Genomic DNA, 27,242 nt, shown 5'->3' with positions numbered 1-27,242 from the left:
TGATATAACTCAGCGGGTCAGACAGCACCTCAGATCGAGACCCTTCTTCAGACTGAGAGTCAAGGGAAATGGAAATGGAAATGAGAGACATAGACGGTGATGTATAGAGAAATAGAACAAATGAATGAAAGATATGCAAAAAAGTAATGATGATAAAGAAAACGGTCCATTGTTGGCTATAGGGAAATTGATAATGAGTTATACACAGCAGAGGCGTATCTACGGAAAATAGCACATATGGCAAGAACTGAAATTGCGCCCCTGTCCAAACATCTGACACATCTTTTAGATAACTTTACCATAATATCAGCTCAAAAATTAGTCTGACTTTAATAGAAACTGCTCTATGGCGACACCCCCCCCCCCCTTCAAGTTGCACCCAGGGCAAGTGCCATACCTGCCAGACCCCTAGATATGCCACTGGTACACAGTGAAACACAACAGGACGACAGTGAAACTAGTACAGCTGGGGAAGCGACAGAGAGAGAGAGAGAGATGGTTACTTGAAGTTAGAGAAATCAGTATTCACACCGTTGGGTTGTAAGCTGCCCAAGTGAAATATGAGGTCTGTTCCTCCAATTTGCATTTGGCCTCACCCTGACAATAGAGGAAGCCCAGGACAGAAAGGTCAGTATGGGAATGGAAAGGGGAGTTAAAGTGTTTGGCAACCAGGACATCAAGCAGCAACTGGTGAGGGAATGAATAGGAAGGAACTGCAGATACTGATTTACACCGAAGATAGACACAAAATGTTGGAGTAACTCAGCGGGTCAGGCAGCATCTCTGGAGAGAAGGAATGGGTGATGTTTCGGGTCGAGACCCTTCTCTCCAGAGATGTTGCCTGTCCCGATTAGTCACTCCAGCATTGTGTCTAAGCCCTGGAAGTACTCAGTGGGTCAGGCAGCATCTGGGGAGAATGAGTGTGGACAAGTTTCACTGGCGTGCTGTGCACTCCTCCGGCCGCGGAGGGCGCTGCGGCGGGGGTTTGCGGGGCCGCGGCTGTCGTCGCGCAGGCGCCGGGCGGTGAGCGGGACAAGATGGCGCGGCTGTACGAGGAGTTCACGCTGTGCGGGCTGCAGGCCGGTGGCGGCAGCGACCTGCGCGCCGTGGAGCCCGCCCGGCCCGGCTGTGTCCTCGTCACCCGTGAGGAGCGGACAGTCACCGTGTACAAGGTGAAGCTGCGAACGGCTCGGCGGCGGCATGGGTCCCGGGATGGCGCGTTATTGGCACCGTGACCGGCGGAGCAGAGAGGGAGTAATGACGGCTCGGCCTCATGGCTCCAGTGAGGGAGAGGGGGAGAACTGAGGAGATGAGGGACTGGAGAGGAGAGGAGAGGGACGAGGACTGCAGGAGACAAGGAGGGCAGGGGAATGGGGAGAAGCAAAGGGAGCTGGTGAGGGGGAGAATAAAAACGGAGGGAGGGAAGAAGGATAGGCCAGGGGAGGGGGGTGCGGGAAGGGAAGAGAAGAGTTAAGAAGAGGAAGGGAGGGGGCAGAGAAAAGAGCTCCCTGTGGTTGTGATGGTGTAACAGGGACACCCCCTCGTCAGATCTCTGTTTATTAACTATGACTACCAGAATCAAAACCAAGCACCATAACACTACAACGTCAACCAAACTCATCATCAAACACCTGGATCTAGGACTCAGCACACCCCCTCTGCAACTGGATCCTTGACATCATAAGTGATAGGAGCAGAATTAAGGCCATGCGGCCCATCAAGTCTACTCTGTCATTCAATCATGGCTGAGCTGTCTCCATCATAACCCCATTCTCCTGCCTTCTCCCCATAACGTTTGACGCCTGACTTCCTGACCCCCTAAACTATAATCAGAGAGGATAGGCATCACAGCATCCTTCGTGATAATTCTCAACACCAATGTCCTGCAAGGATGTATTCTTGACACCTTATATACTGTCTGCACACTCACAACTCTGAATCTTTGTTGCACTACTATCATGTGGTGGGGACACCTTTTTGGGGGATAATTGAACCAAGGCGTTGGGTGGTTTCTTGGGTGGCTATAGATCCTGTTTCACAGTGTTATAAAGTATCAACAGATGGTATTGAAAAGTTCTTCACAGTCACAAACCATTTCAAGGCACCATGGAACCTATTTGTTTTATAAATGGTGAACAGACTGCTATTTCAATTAGTAAAGAGCAGGAAGGTTTCAGGGCAAAATTGTGTAACCAAGGTTTGCTGTTGAAGGATTAATTACTAGTGGCAGGATGATTACATTTGGGAATGTTGAGGAGAAAATGGACTAACTGCTGCGTGGTGTATTGAGTGGCCAATGGAAGTTGGAGAGAGCGGTAAAGTTGAAGAATTTTAATGCTCGCTTATGAAAAATGTTAAATTTATTTATTTTCCTGGTGTCCATGAATCAGTGTTTCTGTCAGTTTATGGGAAAGGAATATAACTGTAGGGTGGCGCAGCTGGTAGATCTGTTGCCTCAGCAGTGCCAGAGACCCAGGATTGGTCCTGACCTCGGAGTTTGGTCCTGACCTGTCTGTATGGAGTTTGCACGTTCTTCCTGTGACCGTGTGGGTTTCTTCCGGGTGATCCGGCTTCCTTCCACATTCCAAAGACGTGCATAACGTAGAACTGGTGTGAATGGGTGATTGATGGTTGGTGTGGACTCTGTGGGCCGAAGGGCCAGTTTCTAAGCTGCAGTGTCAAATTATGAAGGGCTCAGGAGTGTGCCAAGGTCTTGTAAGGTGCTGTGTGATTCAAGTATTTTTCTTCCTTCAGGGACTGGGATCCATAAATAACAGAGTTCAGGATGTAAACAAATAACAAATGCATTGTAAGCAGTGTTGTGTTATGTTTGCTACATTGAAGGTGTCAGACCAAAAGCCTCTGGGAAGTTGGACAGTTAAGCAAACCCAAAAAATCTCTTGCCCTGCAGTCTACAATGACCAGACTGGAGAATATGTTGCAGTTCATGATCACAAGGTAATAATTTCGGGATTTGCTTATTGACATGTGTTTGACAAAGTTATATCATTTGACAGTTCTAACTCTTGGTAGTTAACAACCCCCACTCCCTTTGAAATGGTGGAGGCTCTCCATAAAATGTTTGTTAAAATGTCTATTGAACCATTTTCAAGGAAATATTAATAAATATCTATTTTCAGCTTCGGACAGTGCTTTATGATACTCAGTGCATCCTGAAAGCATCCTCCCCTTTCTCTTAAATCTCCAATACATTAACTGGAATACAGTTAAAACCAAGTTGTCCAATCCAAGCTACAAAAAGCTTGCATTTAGTTTATATTTCTCGATGTAGAAAATAGTTTGCAAGTGTGTTCTCCTTGGGGAAAAAATGACACATCTAATTTTGAAATAAGCTAATGCTGAATATCATTGCCAGTAGCAAGAGAAAGTCAAGAGGGTTTGATTGTCATATGCTCTAGGACTGGAACAATGACATTTTTGCTTGGTGCAGGTTTACAGGCAGATTAAACGTAACAATACAATAAATATATATACAATACATTATCAGTAATATCAGGTAAACCAGACCATAAAAGTGCATGCCAAAGTACACAGTGCAACCAATATGATTTTGGTGGCACACCTGTAAAAGTTCAATAATTTGGCCCTGAAATAAAGCTTGCCTTCGTTAGCACAAATGTTCATAACAAAATGAACAAGTACATGTTCATTATCGTTTGCAGTGTATCCAGTTAACGTTAATTATATTTATCTCGTTCCTTTCTAGGTGTTAAGGATATGGAAAGATGAAGATGCCAACCTGGAAAAAGCTTTCAAAGCAACAGTAAGTTGAGAATTGCATGGATGCAGGTTACCACAATTCCTTTCAAAACAATCCGCCCACTCCCCTGACCTCAGTCTGAAGCAGACCTGAAACATCACCCATTCCTTCTCTCCAGAGATGCTACCTGTCCTGCTGAGTTACTCCAGCATTTTGTGTCTCCCTTCCATTCAAAACAAAATGGCTTTGCATTATCTTGCTTCATTAAGCAATTTCTATCAGCCGGAATGAGTAATAACATTTTAACAGTAACTTGCAGTTTATATGCAGGTGACCTTAAAAAAGTAAATGGGTTTGACACAAAACTAAAATTTAAAACTAAAGTTATCACTTGAGTTTAGGGTTGGATGTACAACTATACTCATCTCCCGAATCTATCCCCATAACCTTTATATTTGTAATTCTCTTTCTTCCTTGCTAATAAAAATAAAAATAAAATATATATATGCAGGTGACCTTTAAGGTTATAATTTGCACGTGAGTCATGAAGAAATTCTCTTTTGGGAAATGAAACCAAGAAAACAAACAACTTTTAAAAATAAGAATGTTTTAATATACAATAATTTTATTTGTATCTATAATACTTGAGATCCACTTCAACAATTTTGAACCATCAAAAGCCAACAGGTAGATCTTGATGAAAAAGGTTTGTGTTTTAGTCGGATGGCAGCTCATTCTTGATACAAATAATTTAGTTTTCTGAAAAAGATGGTTTTGATGGCATTTGAAAGTGCCGTATATTTTGGAGATGAAGAAGAAGTAGATCCTGCTATTGAAATGTGTTCTGTTTTAGGATCAATATTGAGAATCACACCATTGTACAAAAGCATCCTCGCTCTAGCATCCCTACCCAATTTAATCCACAGGGTACAGCAGTCCTGCGGGACCTATTACTAGAAGCCACCACGTTGCAAGGCTGTAAAACCACACACCCGTTCCTTCAGACAAGCCTGATAGCTTTTGATAGTCCATTCCTGTCAAAAGCACATTTCGGGTTGTTAAATCTCTGTTTTGAGACAATTAAAAATTGTTTAAATGGATTTAAAATACTATAGATATAAATAAATCTATTGTAAATTAGTGACGACGTTCAAGTGATGTGAGTCAAAGATGGATCAAAGTTGGTTTCAAGTGACATTTTTTAGGTGTATTTGCAATACGTTATATCTGCAGGTGGTTCTGTGCAGGGGTTACGTTTTTAATATGGCTTTGATATGTATATTAAAGGGCTGGACTGGCAGCTCAACGTTCTAGAGTTTCAGATGTGATGAAAAACTAGGTAAAAAAGGTGAAGGAGTTTCTTTACTAATCCGCAAGACTATCATCGACTATCAGAGGACATACTGGACGGTTCATCCAGTATGTGTCGACCTGGAATGTGTTGAATATGGGGAGAGCTCAAAAATAAGAAATCACTCTGGTATTATGCTTGGCCCCCCCCAATAGCCAGAGGGAGGTAGAGAAATGGGTGGATACAAAATGCTGGAGTAACTCAGCGGGACAGGCGGCATCTCTAGAGAGATGGAATGGGTGAAGTTTTGGGTCGAGACCCTTCTTCAGACTGGGAAATGAGAAATGAGTAGAAAAAGAATGGAATGATGAAAAGGCAACAGGTTTGTGTCATGGGTGACTTTAACTTCCTCAAGGTTGACTGGGACTTAGTACAAGAGACTTAGACGGGGCAGAATTTGTTATATGTATCCAGGAGTTTTTCTTGAAACAGTATGTGATTGTCCAACTAGAGGATGGACCATACTCGACCTGTATTGGGAAACAAGCCTCGCCTGGTCACTGGCATTGCAATGGGAGAGCATTTTGGGACCAGTGATCATAACTCAATAAGTTTTAATGTTATGAATAACCTTAAAACTCCCCCTCCCCTGTGCCCACCTGGATTCGCACCTATTTCTCCCCTTCCACTTACATTCCTTCCTCTAGCTTCGTAATTCAAAACTCTTCAATCCTTTTGTCTCTCCCCTTCTGTCCTTTTGTATCTGGAATTTGTCCTACCATCTGCCTATCAAAAACCCTCCTCGCCAGTATCAATCAATTACCTGGTAGGCTTTGTTCTGCCCCTCTTCTCTTTCAATCCCCTACGCCAGCCCCCCCCCCCCCCCCCCTCTACAATCAGTCTGAAAAAGGGTCCCGACCCAAAAAAGTCACCTATCCATGTTTTCCAGAAACACCCGCTGAGTTACTCCAGCATTTTGTGCCTATTTTAAACCTACATCTGCAGTTCCTTTTTCTTATAAATTATAACGTTATTAGGCAGGGGCCAGGGAACATAATTGGAAGTGGCTCGTATTGGACAAGTTCCAGTAAGGAGGAGGGACAGGGATAGTGAGGTAAAGAACATTGGAAGGCAAGAGAGATTGTAAATGTGGTTAAAAAGATAAAGAAATCATGTGTACGCTACAATTTCATTGAATGATGGAGCGGTGTCAATGACCTGCTTTTTGTTTGTGCATTCCTTTTCGTTTAACCATTTTGTTATTTGTCTGATCTTGCCTTTGATGATGTTTATATTGTAGATTGCTTTGTCAGCATTTTCCATTCATGGAGTCAGATTGCCCAGTGTAATTACAGGCGATGGCCACAGTATGGCACTTGAATATCATTCCCAATCATTTCTAGCCATCCCAAATGAAGATGTGTTTTAAGCCACATCCTAACAATAAGATCTTAGATGTAAGCATCGAGCTTCATAGATTTTCAGTGGATAGATTTAACTACATTATGAATCAAACATTATTTGGAAAGTTTTAAAAACGTTATTTTGGAAACTAGAAATTTCATTTAGAGTTTCAGTTTTAGTTTATTGTCACGCGTACCGAGGTACAGATAACATGATAAGGGAATTACGTTTAGAATAGCACAGCGGAAAAGTTGCTGCCTTACAGTTTGACAGTATATGGGCTGTGTCCACAATTCGCTGCAATTTCTTGCGGTTTTGGATGGAGCTGTTCTCAAAGCAGGCTGTGATGCATCCTGATAAAATGCTTTCTACATGACCTGCACGTCTTTGGGATGTGGGAGGAAACCAGAGCGCACACAGGGAGAAGGTGCAAACTCCACACAGACAGCACCCGAGGTCAGGATCAAATCCAGGTCTCTGGCACCGTGAGGCAGCAGCTGTGCCATTTATAGTAATAGTTCCTTAGTAATAGTAATGTATAGTTCCTTTTTTCTAATAATTTTTGGGATGCATGTCTTTGGTATTGTTCTAGTGGGAAAAGTTGCAAAGGAAAATAAAGTACATCCGATTTAGTTTCATGTTTTGCCACTGGATTTCAGTTAACAGCTGATGTCTACCGGATACACACATTGCCCAAAGCAGAACCTCTGGTGCTTTTTGAGCGAGGGAGTGTGAGACAACTTGATGATCTTCTGTCAGCTCCACAACAGGAACTTGAAAATGTTCTGTCAAAAGATGAAGTCATCAGGTTAGTACTGGTAAGACATGTCCAAAAAGGTTTACATTGCTGCCAATAGTGTTGATTCTTGAAGTTCTGCTCTGGAGACCATGTTGGAGAAAACCCTGATGAATTGGGAAGTAAAAGTGATATATCGGGCCCACAAATTTTTTTTAAAGGGGATTGTAAAAGTTACTTTTGGCAGGTGATTTGGTTTTCTTGATTATGTGGTTGAGAACTAAAAAAATCTCTGATAATCGAAGGATGGTGGGTATATGGAATGAGCTGTCTGAGGAAGTAGTTGAGGCAAGTACTATGAAAATATTTTAAAAACATTTGGACAGGTACATGGATGGGAAAGGTTTAGGTGGATATGGACACAACATCGGCAACTTGGACTAGTTTAGCTGGGGCATCTTGATTGGCATGTTTGAGTGGGGTCGAAGGGCTTATTTCTGTGCTGAATGACTATATCACCAAATATGCTGGTAATTATATAGTCAATAATGCAGACTAGAAATGAACAGTGTTGATTCCCGCTTTGGTGCTGATTTAGATGATCTTGGTTAGGACGTGATTTTTTTCCAAGAGCTGTAAGCTGTCATGTTCCAGATTGCAAGTCGAAGGTTCTGTTTCTCAAACTTATTCTGGGCTTCACCGGAACAGTGGAGGAGGCTGAGGCAGCCGAAAGTGAGTTGGGTAATTAAAATGTCATACAACAGGAAGCACAGAGGCACCTTTGAGGGGCAAGTTGGAGTGGTCTGTAAGGCAGTCACCCGATCTGCCTTTTGTTTTCCCAATAAGGAGCTGACCATGTCATGAGCATCATATTCACTAAGTTGAAAGACATGTGTATAAATCCCAGCTGCTTTCATGAGGAGGTTCCCTGCATGTGAGAGGAGGTGACAGGGCAGATAGTGCATCGCTCAGGGTTGCATGGAAGGGTGCAATGAGAAGCAAAGATTTTGGAGTTTTTTTTCCCCATCAGATTTTCTTAGGTCCTTGTTATTTTTAATTATTTCTCATGGGTATCTGTGATTTAAAGATGAAACAATCAGTTTTGTTTGAAGTGTTTACACATGTCCATTTTATTTGTAGGTGGAGTGCTGCTTTACTGGAAGCTGGAAGTCCTCTTCTACTGTTTGTCACCAAAAAGGTTTGCGTTATGTATATTGGGTTAATTTTGCATAAATGATACATCATTTTGGTTAAATATCCACCCCTGCAGTGCCAATGTCCTTTGGCAGATGCACTGGAGAAATTGGCATCTTTATCCCCAGACCGCCTAGAATAACTAGACTAGATACATGGAGGCATCTCCAAACCATACAACTCCCTAATGTGGCTGTACACTGCCATCACTTCACTGTTACCAAATCAAAAATCTGGACACCCCTAATAGTGCTTGGTAGACACCTTTTAACAGAGGCTTGAAAAATAAAGTCCACTGCAATTTCTGACTAGTCTTAAGGGATAAGCAATAAATATCAGCATTGCCACCAATTTTCTCATTTTGTGAAAACATTCTTTATTTTGAATAAAATTGGAATACATCACGTTTAACAGTCTGAAGAAGGGTCTCGACCCGAAACGTCACCCATTCCCTCTCTCCTAGATGCTGCCTGACCTGCTGAGTTACTCCAGCATTTTGTGATACCTTCGATTTGTACCAGCATCTGCAGTTATTTTCCTACACGTTTAACAAAATGGTCAGTTATTGGTGGCAACTTCTTGTGCAGATCTTTTGTCTGTTTATGCAATGGTAGTTCTGTAATTGCACCTGCAAATCTTCTGTTATTGCTCCTGTGTTGGTTTAGAAACACTCGTGCTTCAGCCCAAACACTGAGGAACTGCACATCACGCAAACATTAGAGTATATATCTTATTGTAATGAGGATCTGTTGCATCCTCCTAACTTGAACACGCTATTTTCCACTGGATCTTTGTCAGACCTAATGGAGTTTTAAAAAACAGGCTTGTTACCTAATCAACATTTGTTAAATCCATGAGGTGCAAAGAACTACAGATGCTAGTTTACAACAAAAAAAAAAGACACACAGTGCTGGAGTAACTCAGTGGGTCAGGCTGTACCTCTGGAGAACAGGGATAGGTGACGTTTTGGGTCAGTACTCTTCAGATTCATTCTGTCTGAAGAAGGATCCTGTCCCACATACTCACCTATCCATGTTCTCTAGTCATGCTGCCTGGTCCACTGTGTTACTCCAGACCCTTGTTTTTTTTTGTTAAATTATTGTTGTTTTCTAATGTCAGTCCTAAAATCTCTTTGTACAAAAAAGTTAAAATCGCTTGACAATTTCTTCATGGAACTTTTTCCTCCACATTGATCTTCAGTGCATTGCTGAAATACAGGTTGAAAGCAACTTTTCGATCCGCTTATCATTGTCATTGCCAGCAGCAGGATTTATGACTGCCCTTTAATAAAGCTATTTACTAAGTAGTGGGGATATTGATTGTGGCTAAACAACTTGTCAGGTGCAGTCTCTTATCATGGTATATTTTAGTGGTTTCGTGTAAAAATGAGATGGCAAATGACTTAAATCTAGTATTATCAAATGGGTTTCAAGTCTTTAAACTAAAATAAATAGTGCTCTGTAATCTGATCCAGCTCTGAGCTCAGACCCAACATTTCTGGAAATTGGTGTAGATCCCTCCTACACATCTTTTACCCGTCAATTCCAAGGGGGAACTGTTTACGGTTTGTGAGCAGGCTGCTGGTGGGACTTTAAGTGTGAAAAGTGCCAAATCTGTGGGAACCTTCGGGGAATGTGGAAGAAAACTACTTGAGAAAATAATCAAATCTCTTAATTTGGATTGTTGCTCATTTTATGGATTGAAAGTAGCTTGTAGCTTTTCCCTTACGGGAATAATTAGTCGAAAAAAGGACACAGAGTGCTAGAGTAACTCAGCGGCTCAGGCAGCAAGTCTGCAGAACATCAATAGGTGATAGGAACCCTTCTTCAGAATCAACCTTGTTTCTACTCTATAATTTGTACATGGTTGGGATGGGGAAGGTGTTCACTTGAGTGTATTGTTTTTGAAAATGTTTTGATGCTTTTGTTTAAAAACAGGATGGGATATTCCAACTATATACACAGAAGCTAAACCCCAATGTGCAGCACAAATATAAGTTGGATTTGGGAGATGAGATGGGTTATCCTTTGAGCTTTGCACTATCCCTTGAAAAAGAGGGTACTGGCCTGATGTGTTTATGTAAGTTGTTTGATGTGACGAGTTTAAGTAAGATCTCAGTAAATGCTCTTAATTTCAGAATGAACTACTGCCGCGCTGTAATGATCTTTTTGCACTAATTTTGCCATTAAATTATACTGGTTTTTGTAGCATTCACCCAGTTGAAGCTGTTTTAAAACATTGACATGTTAGATGATTTAATGGAGGTCGGGGGGGAAGCTGAGTAATTTCTTTATCACTCTTGCCTGCAGAAGAAATTTGAAGTTTTATCCAAATTAAACCATGTGTTCATTTGAGGCAAGTGAGTTGCTTTAACTGGTGCATTTTACTGGCTTCAAATCTGCTTCCTCTGTGAGGAGAGAAAATATTTCTCCTGGTTATAGAAGTGGATAGCCAGGGAAAATATTATTTTTCCTGTTGACTGTATTTTTGAACAATTGTATAAACTTGCTATTGACAATTTTCTCCTTTTGTTGAAGATTCCACAGGCTGTGTCTATAAAATCCAGCTGCCATCACACAGGGATTCATTTGAGGAGGAGTGGGTTCTGCCTCAAACGTTGTTGTTAAAACTGCCGGGCTGTGTGGATTCTCTAAACAGTGCTGCTCTTTTGGCCCTGGACGAGACACACATTGCTGTGTTAGGAGCTCCACAGTCCCATCAGTGCACAGTCAAAGGTACCTTATAGGCTGCAGATTCTAATGCTTATACGTCAGAGCAGAAATGTTAATCTTATGTAACCTAGATTTTGTGAAGGTGCTTGAAGACATCTACCTTGAGTCAGTCTCTATGATGTAAATGTAATTTTTTTGATTTCTTCGGATTGCTCAATTGATTGAAAAATACAGCGTGGGAACAGGCCTTTCAACACACCGAGTCCACCATCAGTCACCCGTTCACACTAGTCCTGTGTTATCCCACATTCTCAACCACTCCCTACACATTAGGGACAATTTATAGAGACCTATTAACTTTCAGAGGGCATGTTTCCATGCTAAATAACTAAACTAAATTTATTTAACTCTCCCAATGTCGGCAGATTGTTTAGGGTGAATTCTCTATGTGGGTGGAAGGCAGTGTGTGAGAGCAGTACATTTAGCAGATTTTATGAAGTGTATTTGTGTTTCTCTTTCAGATTCTTTAAGTATATGGAATACAAGATTCCAAACACGCCAGACATGGAAGGAGCTCCCAGAGGGAAGCTCTGGACAGGTAGCTTGCTTTATGTCCAGTTTATACTTTCAAAGGTTTCAAAAGTCTGTTATTGTCACGTGTACCAATTAAATAACTCTATATTAGAGGTTCCATTATTGATCTTTCTGGTATAAATTAGCCTAAAGATTTGATTAAATCCTGCTTGAAAAATGTCACAACAAAAGGCAAGAAAACACAGGCACATATCCCTCGTCCCTGTGTTTGAGACAAAGTCCCCCTTGTCTTCACCTTCCACCCAATCAGCCGTTGCATACAACATGTAATCCTCCAACATTTTCACCACCTCCAACAGGGTCCCACCACCGGCCCCATCTTCCCATCTCCACCCCTTTCTGCTTTCCGCAGAGACCGTTCCCTCCGAAACTGCCTGGTCAACTCGTCCCTTCCCACGCAAACCCTCCCCAGGTACTTTCCCCTGCAACTGCAGGAAATGCAACACCTGTCCCTTTACCTCCCCCCTCGACACCATCCAAGGACCCAAATAGTCTTTCCAGGTGAGGCAGAAGTTCACCTGCACCTCCTCCAACCTCATCTGCTGTATCTACTTTTCCAGGTGTCAACTTCTCTACATCGGTGAGACCAAGCGCATGCTCAGCGATCGTTTCGCCGACCACCTCCGCTGAGTCTGTCTTAACCTACTTGATCTCCCGGTGGCTCAACACTTCAATTCCCCCTCCCATTCCAATCTGACCTTTCTGTCCTGGGCCTCCTCCATTGTCAGAGTGAAGCCCAGCACAAATTGGAGGATCAGCACCTCATATTTCACTTGGGTAGTTTACACCCCAACGATATGAACATTGACTTCTTAACTTCAGATAGCCCTTGCTTTCCCTCCCTATCCCCTTCCCAGTTCTCGCACTAGTCTTCCTGTCTCTGACTACATTCTATCTTTGTCCCGCCCCCTCCCCTGACATCAAGCTGAAGAAGGGTCTCAACACGAAACATCACCCATTCCTTCTCTCCAGAGATACTGCCTGACCCAGCAGAGTTACTCCAGCATTTTGTGTCTACCTTCGATTTAAACCAGCATCTGCAGTTTTTTCCAACAGGGACATATCTGATATTTTTCTTTGTAAAAACAGATTTATTTATTTTTGCTTCATCTCCTTATTTTGGCTATACACCATGATCTATACTACTTAAAATACGGGATATGAAACAATAGGATTGTTATATAAAAAGCAGGAAAATAACCTGGAAGTTTGGAGACCGTGGGTTTCACTACTGAGTGTTGTAGTTACGGATAGACCCATTCCATGTGTCTATTTGTAGACCATAGTTGAACTATCAAATTCCTGACCTGACTAGTATCCCTTCTGCACCTAAGTTCATTGAATATTGCTTTAACCTGTAGAATTTTGAGGCTCATTCATAATCTCGTAACGCAGCAAGCCTCTTCAGTCCCAAGATCCCTTTATGATCCCTCTACCGTTGATGCATTCCGGCTTTTGCTGCCTGCATTCAGAGGAAGGAGGTTGGCCTACTTCAACTTGCTGTCCATAATCTCGGATGTAGTGGAGGAATTAAAGCAGGATCCCTCCCGTGCTTTACCTTTTGATAAGTCAGCAAATGGATAGTATGGCCAAAAAGTGGAGGAAGGAAGAGAGATTTGATGGGATTTATCAAGGAGACTGAGAGGAGGGGAGTGAAAGAAAGATGTGTTTGCTGGTGGCAGAAATTGCAAAGTCATTTTTTACTTTGTTAAAAGTTATTTATGTTTATTTTCTCAGTTGTGGTGTTACAATGGGAAGCTCTTCATTCCTCATGGAAAGACATTGACTGTGATCCCATTTACATGTGAAACATCTTCCCTGGCAGCCGTCCTTGGAAAACTCAAACAACCAAGTGCTACGGGTAGGTTGCTGCTGTTTAGAGAGCAGGGTTTTCAATTCTTTTAATATAATATTACACACTGCACCAATTTTTAAAAGTTTCATTGCATTTATTTATGAAATTCGTTTTTGTTTGTATTTATTTTCCAGTAGCTTGCTATGGATGACTAGCTGGTTTTGAGCTTGGATTATTTTGTGTCAATCCACAACTGTTTGCCAATAGCGAGCAAATTTTAGTGCCACATCCTTTACAGTGCATGTGTCATGCAGCATGTCACAGCTCAAACGATGTTCCATAGTCTGGAGGCCCCGTCCGCACTCGCAGTCTGCCGCATCTTCAGTATATCCCCACTTCAGCATGTTTGATTTGCTCTTCCCCATGCCTGTCCGCAGTCTGTTGAGACTGCGCCAGGTTATCCATGGTTGGTCGGAACCTGGTTGGAGTTTCCCAGAGGGATCGATTGCCATGTGAATGTCTTCCGGAGATTTCTCTAGTCTCTCTTCCCAGAGTTTGAGCCTCCTGGACGATGCACTGCAGAGAGGAAACTTCTGCGTGATTTCAAACGTTGAGGTAGCAAAGGGTGGCTTTTTGACTGGCTGCAGCTCTTCTGATTACAGGAGGTGCAATGCCAGAGAGTAGGTAGATGTGGTCAGTCTTGGTAGGTTTCATGTATCCACTGATGCAGCGACAGCTTGTGTTTAGGATAATACTGGTGTTCTAAACATATTTATTAGTCCTGGGCTAGAGAATTGGATTGTTTTTTTAACGTTGTATTTGTGCGTATAAGAACTAGTTTGAATGTGACCCTCTCCCCTAAACCCCAATGTGACAAAATAACTTGCTTGCACACTCGGGCTACACTTGCATTTGTACAATATTCAGCTCATTTGGAAAGAATCGTGTACGATCAGAATCCTAAACCATTGAACTGCAGATACTCGAGGTCAGGCTGGTCTTCATGTAAATACATTCAACTAGATTTACTCTGTAAGGACTCCATTCCTGTTCCTCTGTCTCCCAAGTTTGCTCCGAAGGCAAGACTTTCCATAGAGAGGACTGGACATGCAGATGCTGGAATCTTGAGCAAAACACAAAGTGCAGGAGGTCAGGCAGCATCCTTAGCGGGAATGGGCAACGGCATTTTGGGTTGAGATGTCAAGACGTCTCAGTCAGATGATGTTATGTGTCTATTCCCTCCACCAATTTTGTCTGCCCGCTAGGTCCCTGCTGCACTTTGTGGTATATGTTCCATGGCGGTGTCTCTGAGATTTGTATCTTCCTTTCAGAGCCATGGCTTCCCTCGACCATAGTCGACAGAGCCTCGACTACGTTTTGTCTATTTCCCGCACTTGTGCTCTTGTTCTGACCAGCAGGAGAGGAAGCACATATCCAGCATCCGCAGTTTTTTTAACTTAATTTATTCATGCTCTGCACACGCATACACTCACTCTCTCTCGGTGTGCTAAGTTTGCTTTAAATTCATTCAGCAATTAATAAAATTGGTATATTTTTCAATCTTATTGTTTTATCTTTTCATTCAACAAAGTGAAACCTCTGTCTCCTGTTGTGAATTGGAATGCGATGCTTCAAGACCAGCAGACTGCTGAACTGCAACTAGCTGTGACTATCAACCCTGCTGAATCCACGCCCAGTCGAAATGTAAGCGTAAACTTCCACAGCCATCATAAAGTGCTTTCTATTGGAATCATCAATTAACGAGTTGTTTTTTTGTAATTAGATAGAAAACAGAATAATTTTTCTTTCTTACGGCTGTTTCCGAGACATAGAAGTTTATAAAAATTATGAGGCGCATAGATAGGGTAGACAGTCAGGTCCTTTTTGGAAATTTCATGGACTAGAAGATATAGTTTAAAGATGAGAAGGGCAAAGTTTAAAAGAGATGTGTGGGGCAAATTTGTTACACGGAGTGGTGAATACCTGGAATGGGCTGTCGATATGATCATGGCATTTAAGAGACTTTTGGATAGGCACATGGATATGGATCATGTGCAGGCAGTGGAGAATTGTTAAATGTGCCGTCATGTTCAAGGCAGTCATTGTGAGCCGAAGGGCCTGATCCTGTGCTGTACTGTTCTATGTTTGCCTCTAATTTTCTTCTCTGGACCCCTCTCGTTCATTGCGGTCACGTTTGTGTTTATTCAATAATTTGCAAGTTCTTTATTCTTTCATTTCTATCCTGTAAGTACACTTCATGTTGTCCAACTACATGTAATCTGTTTTTCATCAAGTTATTTACTTCACTTAATAGTACTCTTGGAATCCATTTTTAATGTCAATTTCTCAGTAAGTTATCTACAGATGAAGAAGCTCAATGAGAAGTATTTTGAGGTTGTTTATGTGAGGATAAACTTCATAGTGATATTAAACCCAATTTTCTTTTGCAGCTGAGAAGCAGAAAACGTCAGAATGTGAGCACCGAGTCACAACCTAGTGCTCTGGATCTGACGGAGATTAAGGTAAACTAAATATCTAAAGAGAGAATGTGTTCAAGCATCAAGACTTAAAACCTTTCTCAATCAAACCCATCCAATTATTATTGCTACAAAAAAATACCTTTTCCAGTTATTTATTTACATGAAGCCTTTAATTCACTGATGCGAGTAATGTGGATATTTCAGTGATACTCTAAACCTGCTTATTGTATTCAACCATTGCAGCAACTGTCAGCCTTTCCATAAGCTTGTAAAGGTTACTTATTGCCTTGTGTTTGAAATTATTACACTCAGTTTAACTGTAGCAGATTTTCCAAAAATATATTTTTCGGGTTTTATTTGTATTGCCTGGCACACTTTTGGAAAATGTGTGATGTCATCTTCCGCAAGAAAAGAATTGCATTGATATAGAGATGAATCAGAAATAGAAAATTATTTTATGAACAGTTTTTGTGTGTGTAAAATAGTAATCACTTTAAATTGAGAATCATAATATTCAGTGCAGTTGAAAATAAAATAAAATCAGATGCCTTAAATACAGAATTAATACGGCTTGCTATTAAATGACAGCTTTTGCAGGGATAGGATGTACTTGCTAACAAATAATTTGTGTATTGTTCAGTTGTTAAGATAATTGTCTCACCTTCCAGAAACCATTCTGATTTCAAAGTCACATTTAGTCCATATTTTTGGCCTTGGAATATTGTTTGGATTTTTAGAAGCCTACCTCCCTGCATTAGTGTAGGCCCTGCAAAGTGTTACCCTGATTGAGAATTGTGCAAGTTGTGTATAGGTATTTGTTTGTCAAGGGCCACTATAATTTATTGTATATTCTTTCACAGACTGGTACAAATGAGAAAATAGATGAGCAGCTGACACTGTTGTTAAGTAACCCGCTGGAAACGAATGCACAGCTAATGATCGCACAGATTGCTACCATCTTGGTAAGCAGGTGTAAAGCACAGAACAAGTTCTACCCCCAGAATGTACTAGAGAAGCTTTTACAGACACGCGCACTTTCTTACAGGTGAGAAAATACATTTACACCTCCAAAACAAAAATCATTACCTCTTTCAGAACTTGGTGAAGTTAACAGTTCACCTCATATATGGTTCCCTTATTTACTATAAAGAGCTAATTGTGATACTGAACTTTAGTTTCTGCTTCCACTTCCCACTTGGCCCTCGCTATTTGTGGCAGAGAAGATGCTATTTTTGCCAAAATATTCTGAAAATATCTGATTGTACATTCCACATTGCTAAACAGGAGAATTCAGTGATTAATTTCTGCCTTAACACAGTAGTTCCAAGTGTATTAAAGAAACACGAAAGAATATGAACGGTATTGAAATGATGCATGAATTAAGGGATGTTTGTTAGAAAGAACTGCTTCATTCTGATTCTTGAAGTCAAGAATGCAGAATCTATGTAAGAGCGATCAGATTTGTCCCCCTCTCTCCTAGTTTTAGTTTTTAGTTTTGGAGAAACAGAGTAGAAATAGACTCGTCAGCCCACCGAGTCCGCGCCAACCACCCATCACCCGTACACTGGTCCTACCCACCTAGTTCTACCCTACACATCAGGGACAATTTTACAAAACTTACAACCCTGCACGTCTTTAGACAGTGTGAGAATCTAGGACAGGAGGTCATAGCTTCAGAATTAAAGGACGTTCTTTTAGGAAGGAGATGAGGAGGAATTTCTTTAGTCAGAAGGTGGTGAATCTGTGGAATACTTTGACCCCTAGGCTGTGGAGGCAAAGTCAGTGGATATATTTAAGGCAGAGAGATAGATTCTTGATTAGTACGGGTGTCAGAGGTTATGGGGAGAAGGCAGGAGAATGGGGTTAGGAGGGAGAGATAGATCAGCCATGATTGAAAGGCGGAGTAGACTTGATGTGCCGAATGGCCTAATTCTATTCCTATCACATATGACCTTATGAAACAGGAGCACCTGAAGAAAACCCATGCTCACACGGGGAGAATGTGCAAACTCCATTCAGACAGCCCCCGTAGTCAGGATCAAACCCGGGTCTCTGGCACTGTAACGCATCAGCTCTACCACTGTGCCGCCTTTCCTAATCATTCCTGGTCATTCCTAATCATTTCCCTTTTCAAAATTGAGTCTGCTTCCACCATCCTTTCAGGCACTAAGTTCCTGATTGCAGCTTGCATTGCCTTTTGAAACTTCTAGTTCCTCTGATTCTTCTATCACTTGAGGTTTCTGTGCTGTCAGGGCCGATCCACCTACAAACACAAAGCTGCATCTATATCCATGCCTGAAAATTTGTAGTTCTGATCATCTCCAATTAGCAAAGGGTATTCATTTTGGTTTTGCAAATTTTATCCAGAAGAAAGGTCTTTACTCTCAATTTACTGTTCAAATTAAACTGATTATTCAGTTGGGCCCTGTAAAACCATCTTTCTACAGTGCTTGGTACATACTGATATCTGTTGGAGCAGCTAAACCTAGCTTTAAGAATAAAAGCTTTTTGTGAGGAGTTTGGGATTTAAATGTTTCCATTGTTTTCCAGCTTGTGTCCAGACTTGATAGCGGTTGCCTTGGATAAAACAGACTATTACCTGTTGCAGCTTTGCCTTCAACAGTTCCCTGATATCCCCGAGTGTGTCCTTTGTGCCTGTTTAAAGTTCTTCCTCAGGTAATTATTAACCTGTGGCGTCTTGCAGAGTGAAAATACAGGATGCAAGTTTTTAACTAGTAAATTCCTGGATTTGTACAGTTTAGCATTATGTTCTGCTTGCACTACTTTGACTGAAGGTTCTGTGATTTAAAAGCAGATGTAATGGCTTTGATTACAGTGGATTTTACTTAAATGTTTCTTCATCCATGCATTTGGTATCCATAGCCGTTCCTTGCAACACCATCCACCAACACTAACACCAATACACCAACAACAATAAACTGGACTGGACTGAAAACACCGATGCGCTATACAGAAAGGGCCAGAGCAGACTTTATCTGCTAAGGAGACTCAGGTCCTTTGGAGTGCAGGGGGCACTCCTAAGGACCTCTACAACATGGTTGCATCGGCCTTCTTCTATGGAGTGGTCTGCTGGAGCAGCAGCATCTCAGCAGCGGAAGGGAAGAGATTCGACGAGCTGGTCAGGAAGGCCGGCTCTGTCCTGGGTTGCCCCCTCGACTCAGTGCAGGTGGTGGGAGAGAGGAGGAGGATGGCAAAGCTAACATCACTGCTGGACAACGACTCCCACCCCATGCAGGACACTGTCACTGCACTGAGTAGCTCCTTCAGTGACAGACTCCTTCACCCCAAGTGCGTGAAGGAGAGATATAGGCGGTCCTTCCTTCCCGCTGCTGTGAGACTGCACAACCAGCACTGCTCCCAGCAGACGAGTCAACAATAACAGCTAAGAACACACGGAAAACTGATGACAATTTATGTATCTTCTATTTATAATGAATGATCTCTTGCTATCCACTTTGCTGCTGTAACACTGTAAATTTCCCCGGTGTGGGACGCATAAAGGAATATATTAATCTAGACGGTATGGTAAACTTAGATTATATCTTTCCTCACTGTTCACTATACCACCACCAATTTTGGTGTCATCTACAAAATTGCTTAGTGTTAACTGCATAGTCATCCAAACTGTTAACGTATATAACAAAGTTCAGTGGGCCCAGCACTGACCCCTTGTAGCACTCCACCAATTACAGGTTTCCAATCACAAAAACAACCCTCCAGAACCACCCTTTGATTCCTTCCCCCAAGCCAATTTTGAATCCAATTGGCTAGCTCACCTTGGAGTCCGTCCAATCTACACGTCCAGACTAGTTTCCCATGTGGGGCCTTGAGAAAGGCTTTGCTGTAGTCCATACAGACAACGTCCACTGCCTTGCCCTTGTAGGTCCTCTCAGTTAGGTCATAAGGTCATCAGTGATAGGAACAGAATTAGGCCATTCGGTCGTGAAGTCTACTCTGCCATTCAATCATGGCTGATCTGTCTCCCTCCTAATCCCATTCTCCTGCCTTTTCCCCATAACCCTTGACACCCATACGAATCAATAATTATCCATCTCTGCCTTAAAAATATCCATTGACGACCTCCACAGTCTTCTGTGGCAAAGAATTCCACAAATTCATCACCCTCGGACTAAAGAAATTTCTCCTTATCTCCTTCATAAAAGAACGTCCTTCAATTCTGAGGCTGTGACCTCGTCCTAGACTCTTCCACGAGTGGAAACATCCTCTCCACATCCACTCTATCCAAGCCTTTCATATTCGGTACGTTTCAATGAGGTCCCCCCTCATTCTTCTAAACTCTAGCGTGTAAGGCCTAGAGCAGTCAAATGCTCATCATATGTTAACTCACTCATACCTGGGATCATTCTTGTAAACCTCCTCTGGACCCTCTCCAGGGCCAGCACATCCTTCCTCAGATATGGTGCCCAGAATTGCACACAATACTACAAATGTGGCCTGACCAAAGCCTTATCTAACCTTAGCATTACACCCCTGTTTTTTGTATTCTAGCACTCTTGAAATAAATGCTAGCATAACTTTCGCCTTCTTTATCGATTCGACTTGCAGATTAACTTTTTGGGAATCCTGCACCAGCACTCCCAAGTCCTTTTGCACCTCCTATTTCTGAATTCTCTCCCCATTTAGAAAATAGTTTATGCCTTTATTCCGACTATGAAAATGCATAACTCCACACTTTGCTACACTATATTCCAGCTGCCACTTCTCTGCCTACTCTCCCAACCTGTCCAAGTCCTTCTGCAGAGTCTCCTCCACTTATTTTTGTAACATCCGCAAACGTGGCCACAAAGCCTTCAATCCCCTCATCCAAATCATTAATGTACAATGTGAAGAGAAGCAGCCCCAGCACTGATCCCTGCAAAACTCCGCTAGTCACTGGCAGCCAACCAAATATGCCCTCTCTTGCCACTCTTTGCCGTCCGCTACCCATGCTAGTATCTGCCCTTTGATAATATGGGTTTGTATCTTCCTTAAAAGCCTCACGTGTGGCACCTTATCAATGGCTTTCTGAAAATCTAGGTAAACAACACCCACTGGCTCTCCTTTGTCTGCCCTACTTTTTACTTCAAAGAATTCCAGCAGATTCATCAGGCAAGATCTCCCCTTCATAAAACTACTTCTTTAAAAGCTCATCAGATTTGTGAGACACGATCTCCCATTCGCCGAGCCATTAAGTCAGTTATACAGCTGAGGTTGTTAAAGCTCAAATGGTGACTATCTTTTTGATACCAGAAATAAAATTTGCTGTGTCATCACCTGCTTTAAAATATGGGTCTGTGTGTAACTATTTTATTGCTGTTATGAACATAGTCTTCAGAGCGCTTTGTTTTTATTACAAGGAGCTAGGTTTAATTTATATTAGTGGCAAATACTCTTTAGTCTTTGTTCTGACCATGTGCTCAGACCAGAGAGTGCCCAGGAAATCTATTTTATCAGCTTGTGAAAATTATTTTAGTTTGGTACTTTTGCTGTTTCTTTTCTTACAAAAGGTATTTAAAGATCACTGAAGCATTTTGCTTTTAATTCTCCCTCAGCGCCAGTGAAGCAGATCTGGAAAAGGTCATTGTGGATTTGGCCAGTGTGTCTTCGTATATGGAATTAGATCAGAGTTTCTCAAAACCAGGGCAGAACATGGAGATTGTAGAAAATGGCTTAAGTTCCATTCCCGTGGAAGAGGACAGCAGCGATGCACCTGCTGGGAAACAAGCCCAGGGTTTTTGGAAGTTTGATGTCAATTCCGTATGCCCGGTTGGTCCAAAAAAAGCAGCTCTGTTGTATCCTTCGCACTGTCCAGTTGGGGCAAAGAGGAAGTGACCAGTTTAGCACGAGGAACTGCAGATGCTGGAATCTCAAGTAAAACACAAAAGTACTGGAGGAACTCAACGTCTGTGGAGGGAATGAGCAGGCGATGTTTTGGGTTGGGACTTTTCTCCAGTTTGAAGAAGGGTCCTGGCCTGAAAAGTTGCCTGTCCATTCCCCCCATAGTTGCAGCCTGACCCTCTGAGTTCCTCCAGCACTTTGCATTTACCTTGCTACTTGTGGAATTTGATGACGTGCTAAAACCTGTTCAGTTACTGCATGTTAAACTTCGGAATTTTTTAAAAAATGGAAACCAGTAAAAATTAAGTGGTTGGTTTCTATCCAAGTCAGGTGAAAGAATTGTCAACAAAAAGTGGCTGATAATCTTTTATTTGGACCTCCCTCATTTTCTCCTCAAACCTATCCCAGCCAAGAGGAGAATCAAATAATTCCACGTTCTCAATTGTTAAATGGTGGGGGTGTGGACACTGGATTATTTGGATGCTTCTAGACAGGGACGCGTGTTGTGCTGCATTAACCAGGACAAAGGAAACCATGCTGAATAAGAATCAACATGGTGAACATTTCCCTGTTACTCAATACTATGAAGCGGTATTTCCACATGATGTTCCTGAACTGAAATGTGGGATCGGAGATGATTGCCATCACAACACCTCTGGGTTATATCTGAAGAGCTGTGCAGAAACCTTTGAAATCATCCTTCATGTGTGTATGTGGAACATAAGTAATTTTAAAAAATGGCAAAATCTAAATATTTGTACAAAGTTTACCTTAACCGCAGTGCACAGGAATGAAATTCTGCTGTCCTCGTACAGTGAGACCTTCCTTTTGCCTCCCCTCAAAGACCTTTCTGCTCCTCAAGTGATGGTAAGTGCAGCCTTTAAGTGCCGCCTGTAGTTTGAATCAAGCTGGTGGGGAGGCCGGTAATTTTGCCATCCTGGGTAAGTGAAATGATGTGGGTGCAATGGCAACTGAGATCGGAATGACCTTGGCATGGGCTGGATATGCTGGAGGATAGAATAGATTTTATTTGTCCTGAGGTCTATCTCCGTGAAATGTGTGCCGAGATTGTACGAGATATCATCCTGTGAGATGGCATCAAGTGCACCCTCATTTAAGTCCTGTAGGAAAATAACTGCAGATGCTGATACAAATCGAAGGTATCACAAAATGCTGGAGTAACTCATTTAAGTCCTCGTCATCAAGACTTCCTCCAAATTGCTCTTCCAGCAGGCATTGACTGACACAGTTCTTGACAAGTCCTCTGCCTTTCTTGACTGTCATTGGGGTTGGCCAATGGGTGTTTGTGCTGCAGATGGCCTTGAGAGCATTGATGCATTTACACATGCCATTTTCTTTGCTAGTTGCTGGGATCTCCTGTCTTCCCACTCACATCTATCCTTTGAACTTGTGCCTTCAGAAATCTAGATCTGATTTTTTTTTTTTCCCATAAGATGTGGTGTTTCCAATCCAAGGGAATTTTGCATTGGTGATTAATTAATGCCTCAATCTTCTGGTTATTCCTGTCAAACTAGTTGTAGGTTTTCACAGATGCTAACTCGGTAAACTTTACGGCAATCCATAATCTGGGCGCTCAGCAGCTCCGGTTATCTATGCGATGTCGATCATGAAGAACTTTGTATTTATAGACCTTCCAACATTGATTTTATTACACAAATCTGTCCCTTGCCAATGCATTTAGGGACTGTGATTGTGAGATGAGACCAGATTAGGCTGTGGTTAATCGAGCAGCCATTGGCATCTCCTGCAACATTTTTATAGTCTCTTGCTTGGATGATGATCCAAGACAAAGATGCAGCGCCAATCCTTTTTTTTGTGGCACAGTGGTAGAGTTGCTGCCTCAGCGGCAGAGATCTGCGTCCAATACTGACCTCGGGTGCCTATTGTGAGAATTTTGCATATTTTCCCCTTTGACCACGTCGGTTTACTTTCTAATTTTCTCCCACATACCAACGACGCACAGATTTGTAGGTTAATTGGCCTCTGTAAATCGCTCCTGGTGTATAGGCTCTGGGTGTGAAAGTGGGATAACATTGAACTAGTGTGAACGGGTGATTGATAGTCGTTGTGGACTCATTGGGGCATGGGGTCAGTTTCCATACTGTATCTTTCAATCAATTTAAATCTAAAAGTTTGGCATTGACTGGGCATAAATGAAAGTGTTAAAGTACGAATACTGAAGACGAGAAACTAAATGCTCAACGTGTTTAAGTCATTGGATTCTAATGCAGGCACCACTTCACATTATGAGCTGGATTTGCATATTCTTAAGCCGATTATATGTAGCAGTGAATGTTGCCCTTTTGTGATGTTTCTTTTCCCTCTCCCCAGCTGTTTCTCCAGTACCTGCAGTACCTATACGTGAAACAGTGTCAAACTGTCAATACAGTGCTTCCAGGAGACAGGATCCCCACAGTCAGTCAGGTATGCAAAAAAAACTCTGCATTGCACTCCGCTTTCAGATGCAATTATAAATTAGTAAATGTTTAGATTGTTTTAGAATGACTTGAGCTCACTGTGTTTTGATTTGTAATCAATAATTTCTTAAATTCCTTGAATTCTTTCAATTTATTCCTGAGCGATGGGTGTTGCTGGCAATGTCCCTAATTATTGTCTCTCCCGATTGCTGCTTACAATCAAGTGCTTGTCAGATCAGTTCAGCAGCCAACTGAGGTAACCACTTTGCAGTGGGTTTGACTCACACAAGCCACATTGTTCAACGAATGGCAGATCTTTTAATTACAGTTCAGTTGTTTACCATTACTGAAGTCATTCTCTGAAAGGCTGTAAGAGGCAGAAGTTTCATCACGTTTGTAAATCACATAGACAAGCACTAAACTTAACTGGGAGGTATCACAAAATGCTGGAGCAACTCAGCGGGTCAGGCAGCATCTCAGGAGAGGAATGGGTGACGTTTCGGGTCGAGTCCCTTCTTCAGACTTACCTGACCCAAACTTAACTGGGAAGTGGGTAAAACCCACTAAAGGTGTAATGGCCTCCTATGCATCTTATTCATCTTCCCCTTAAATACCCCAATGCTATTCACCTCAACCACTCCACATACTAGTCTTATAAGAAATGCATTAGGAATAAAATTGTTCATAAGTGACAGGAACAGAATTAGGCCGTTCGGCCCATCAAGTCTACTCCACCATTCAATCATGGCTGATGTATCTCTCCCTCTCAACTCCACTCTCCTGCCTTGTCCCCATAACCCCTGACGCCCGAACTAATCAAGAATCTATCTATCTCTGCCTTAAAAATATCTATTGACTTGGCCTCCACAGCCTTCTGCGCCAATGAATTCCACAGATTTACCACCCTGCTTGTCAAATTGTCATTTGAATGTTTCAGTTTCATCTATTCCATTGGCTTCTTGAGAGCAATTATGCCCAAGAATGCTTGCAGTGGTGAACAGTTACTGACATATTGACAATTATTTCAGGTCTTGGACTGGATCAATCTATTGCTGGATGCTCACTTCATGGTGTTGGTAATGATGTCAGAGGCACACGGGTTACTTGATCATTTTAACAGGTTCATCAGATCCCAGGTATGGTGCATGTATTAGTTCAAGTTACATTGACCTCTGGTGCAAACCATTATTTTTTCTGAGTGCTTCATTGTGGAGCGATGGGTAATCCTTATTGTTATTTGTTGCAGTGCTCACTTGCTCATTAATGCTCATTTGTACCAATTTTGTCCTAAGAAAAGTCTTTGCAGTCCAGTGGGTTGGAATGTGAGATGTGAATTAGAGTCATACAGCATAGAAACATGCGGTCCATCCTGCCCATGCTAACCAAGATGCCCCATCTAGACTAGTCCCACCTGCCTGCATTTGGCCCATATCCCTCTAAACCTTTTTTATCCATGTGCCTATCCAAATGCCTTTTAAAATATTGTTACAGTTCCTGCCTCAACTAGCAGCTCCATATAACCACCAGACATTGCCCTTGGTCCCTAATAAATCTTTCCCCTCTCATCATAAACCTGTGCCTTCTGATTCTTGATTCCCCTACTCTGGGTAAAAGACGCCTCTTAAAGGAATCACACTTTCCTGTTCACTCCGTGTACTGATCTCAGTCTCTGTGGGGCAGCTACTCAATTCACTTTGGAAAGAATAACAGACTAATTCAACAACTACTGAGGAAGAAAGTCTCCTGTTTTTTTGGTTTTTTAAAACCTTTCTCCTTAATCTTTAACATTTTGGGTTTTTGACCAGGTGGGGACAAACTTAATTGTTACCATAATAAAACTCTTGAAGAGCCTATCATTTTGCCTTCCTCCTCCCTCGTTCTAAATCTCACCACATGTTTTGTTAGCCTTGTAAACTCAACACTGTTCTTTACTAATTTTCTATTGCTGGATGGCTAAAGCAACAAATTGTATGTAATTTTAAAAACTCCATCTCCTGGTAAACCAGGCTCATTTCTTCTGTCTCTGTGGGCTGGTGCATTTGTACAATTGCTGTGAATGTTTAACTGAACTTTATTCCAATAAATATCTTAACATTCTAAGATATATTTCCTTTCCCTCTTTTGAATATTTTTCTACTTCTGTGACTAAGTAGCTGGTAGCGCCAGAGACTCTGGTTCAAATCCTGACTTTGGATGCCAGGATTCTGTGTGGAGTTTGTGTTCTCCCAGTGACCACGTGGGTTTCCTCCCAAATTCCAAAGGCATGCGGGTTTGTAGGTTAATTGGCTTCTGTAAATTGCCCCTAGTTTGTAGGCCTTGGATGTGAAAGTGGGATAACATATAACTACTGTGAACCATGGTCATCATGGACATGGTGGACTGATGAGCTTGTTTCCATGCTGTATCTCTAAACTAAACAAAACAACTGGTATTTTATTTAACGTATTTGTAGTTCGGTGCAAATTACATTTTTCAATGACTCTTCATCCTTGAGTTCCCTGTGTATTCCATATTATTTTGATTTCATGTCACTCCATTTCAACACTTTATCCCAGTCAATTGTACGCTTTTTCGAGAAGTTGGGGACATTTTTAAGTTGCATAGATTACTTTGAAAGTTTTTGCTGTGCTCTCGTCTCTCCATATTTGCAGTGCACTATTTCAGACCTTTTACTTTATCTTGGAAAATTGAAGAAGGAAGTGTCTGTGAGCCCATATTTTAGTTCCATGGACGTGATGTTGGAATGGGCAAAGTTTAGAAAAGGTAGCAAGAGAGAGAATTAGGTACTTGTAATCAAAAGCGGACCCCCCCCCCCCCCCCCCCATGTATGTAGCATGCCAGAATTGCTGATGGTTGATAATTTCCTAACATTTAACTTCTCTCTCTGTCAGGTGAGGTTCTACTCTGAGTTAAACAAGATTGAGGGAAGTCTACAGAAACTCCATCAGCTGCAACCACAAAATGATGGACTGTATTCCATTGAAGTGATAGAAATTATTTAGCTATGTACAAACTTTTCAAAGAAATGTAATTTACTTGTTTTGAGTTGTATTTATGG

At 41.9% G+C, this 27,242-nt stretch overlaps 1 protein-coding gene across 1 annotated transcript; it reads left to right on the top strand.

The window, feature by feature from the left end:
* Positions 1-1,015: 1,015 nt before the first annotated feature.
* nol11 (nucleolar protein 11) lies at positions 1,016-27,242 on the top strand. Its single transcript, XM_078401909.1, has 18 exons — positions 1,016-1,172; positions 2,845-2,958; positions 3,728-3,784; positions 7,076-7,224; positions 8,293-8,350; positions 10,284-10,425; positions 10,884-11,081; positions 11,540-11,616; positions 13,350-13,473; positions 14,999-15,111; positions 15,858-15,929; positions 16,748-16,932; positions 18,438-18,563; positions 21,461-21,700; positions 22,535-22,613; positions 24,099-24,191; positions 25,213-25,320; positions 27,076-27,242. The coding sequence occupies exons 1-18, from the start codon at positions 1,038-1,040 to the stop codon at positions 27,184-27,186; spliced, it is 2,181 nt and encodes a 726-aa protein (XP_078258035.1). The 5' UTR covers positions 1,016-1,037; the 3' UTR covers positions 27,187-27,242.

The sequence above is a fragment of the Rhinoraja longicauda genome, chromosome 6 (genome assembly GCF_053455715.1).
Source record: "Rhinoraja longicauda isolate Sanriku21f chromosome 6, sRhiLon1.1, whole genome shotgun sequence".
Taxonomy (NCBI): domain Eukaryota; kingdom Metazoa; phylum Chordata; class Chondrichthyes; order Rajiformes; family Arhynchobatidae; genus Rhinoraja; species Rhinoraja longicauda.
This window is presented reverse-complemented; position numbering and strand designations above follow the sequence as displayed.

What these genes read in the sequence shown, in the direction of transcription:
- nol11 (XM_078401909.1), top strand. Translation starts at nt 1,038, where the DNA reads ATGGCGCGGCTGTACGAGGAGTTCACGCTGTGCGGGCTGCAGGCCGGT. An exon ending in TACTGGCCTGATGTGTTTAT is followed by an intron (nt 10,426 to 10,883) that starts GTAAGTTGTTTG and finishes CTTTTGTTGAAG; the next exon opens with ATTCCACAGGCTGTGTCTAT. An exon ending in TTTCTGCTCCTCAAGTGATG is followed by an intron (nt 22,614 to 24,098) that starts GTAAGTGCAGCC and finishes CCCTCTCCCCAG; the next exon opens with CTGTTTCTCCAGTACCTGCA.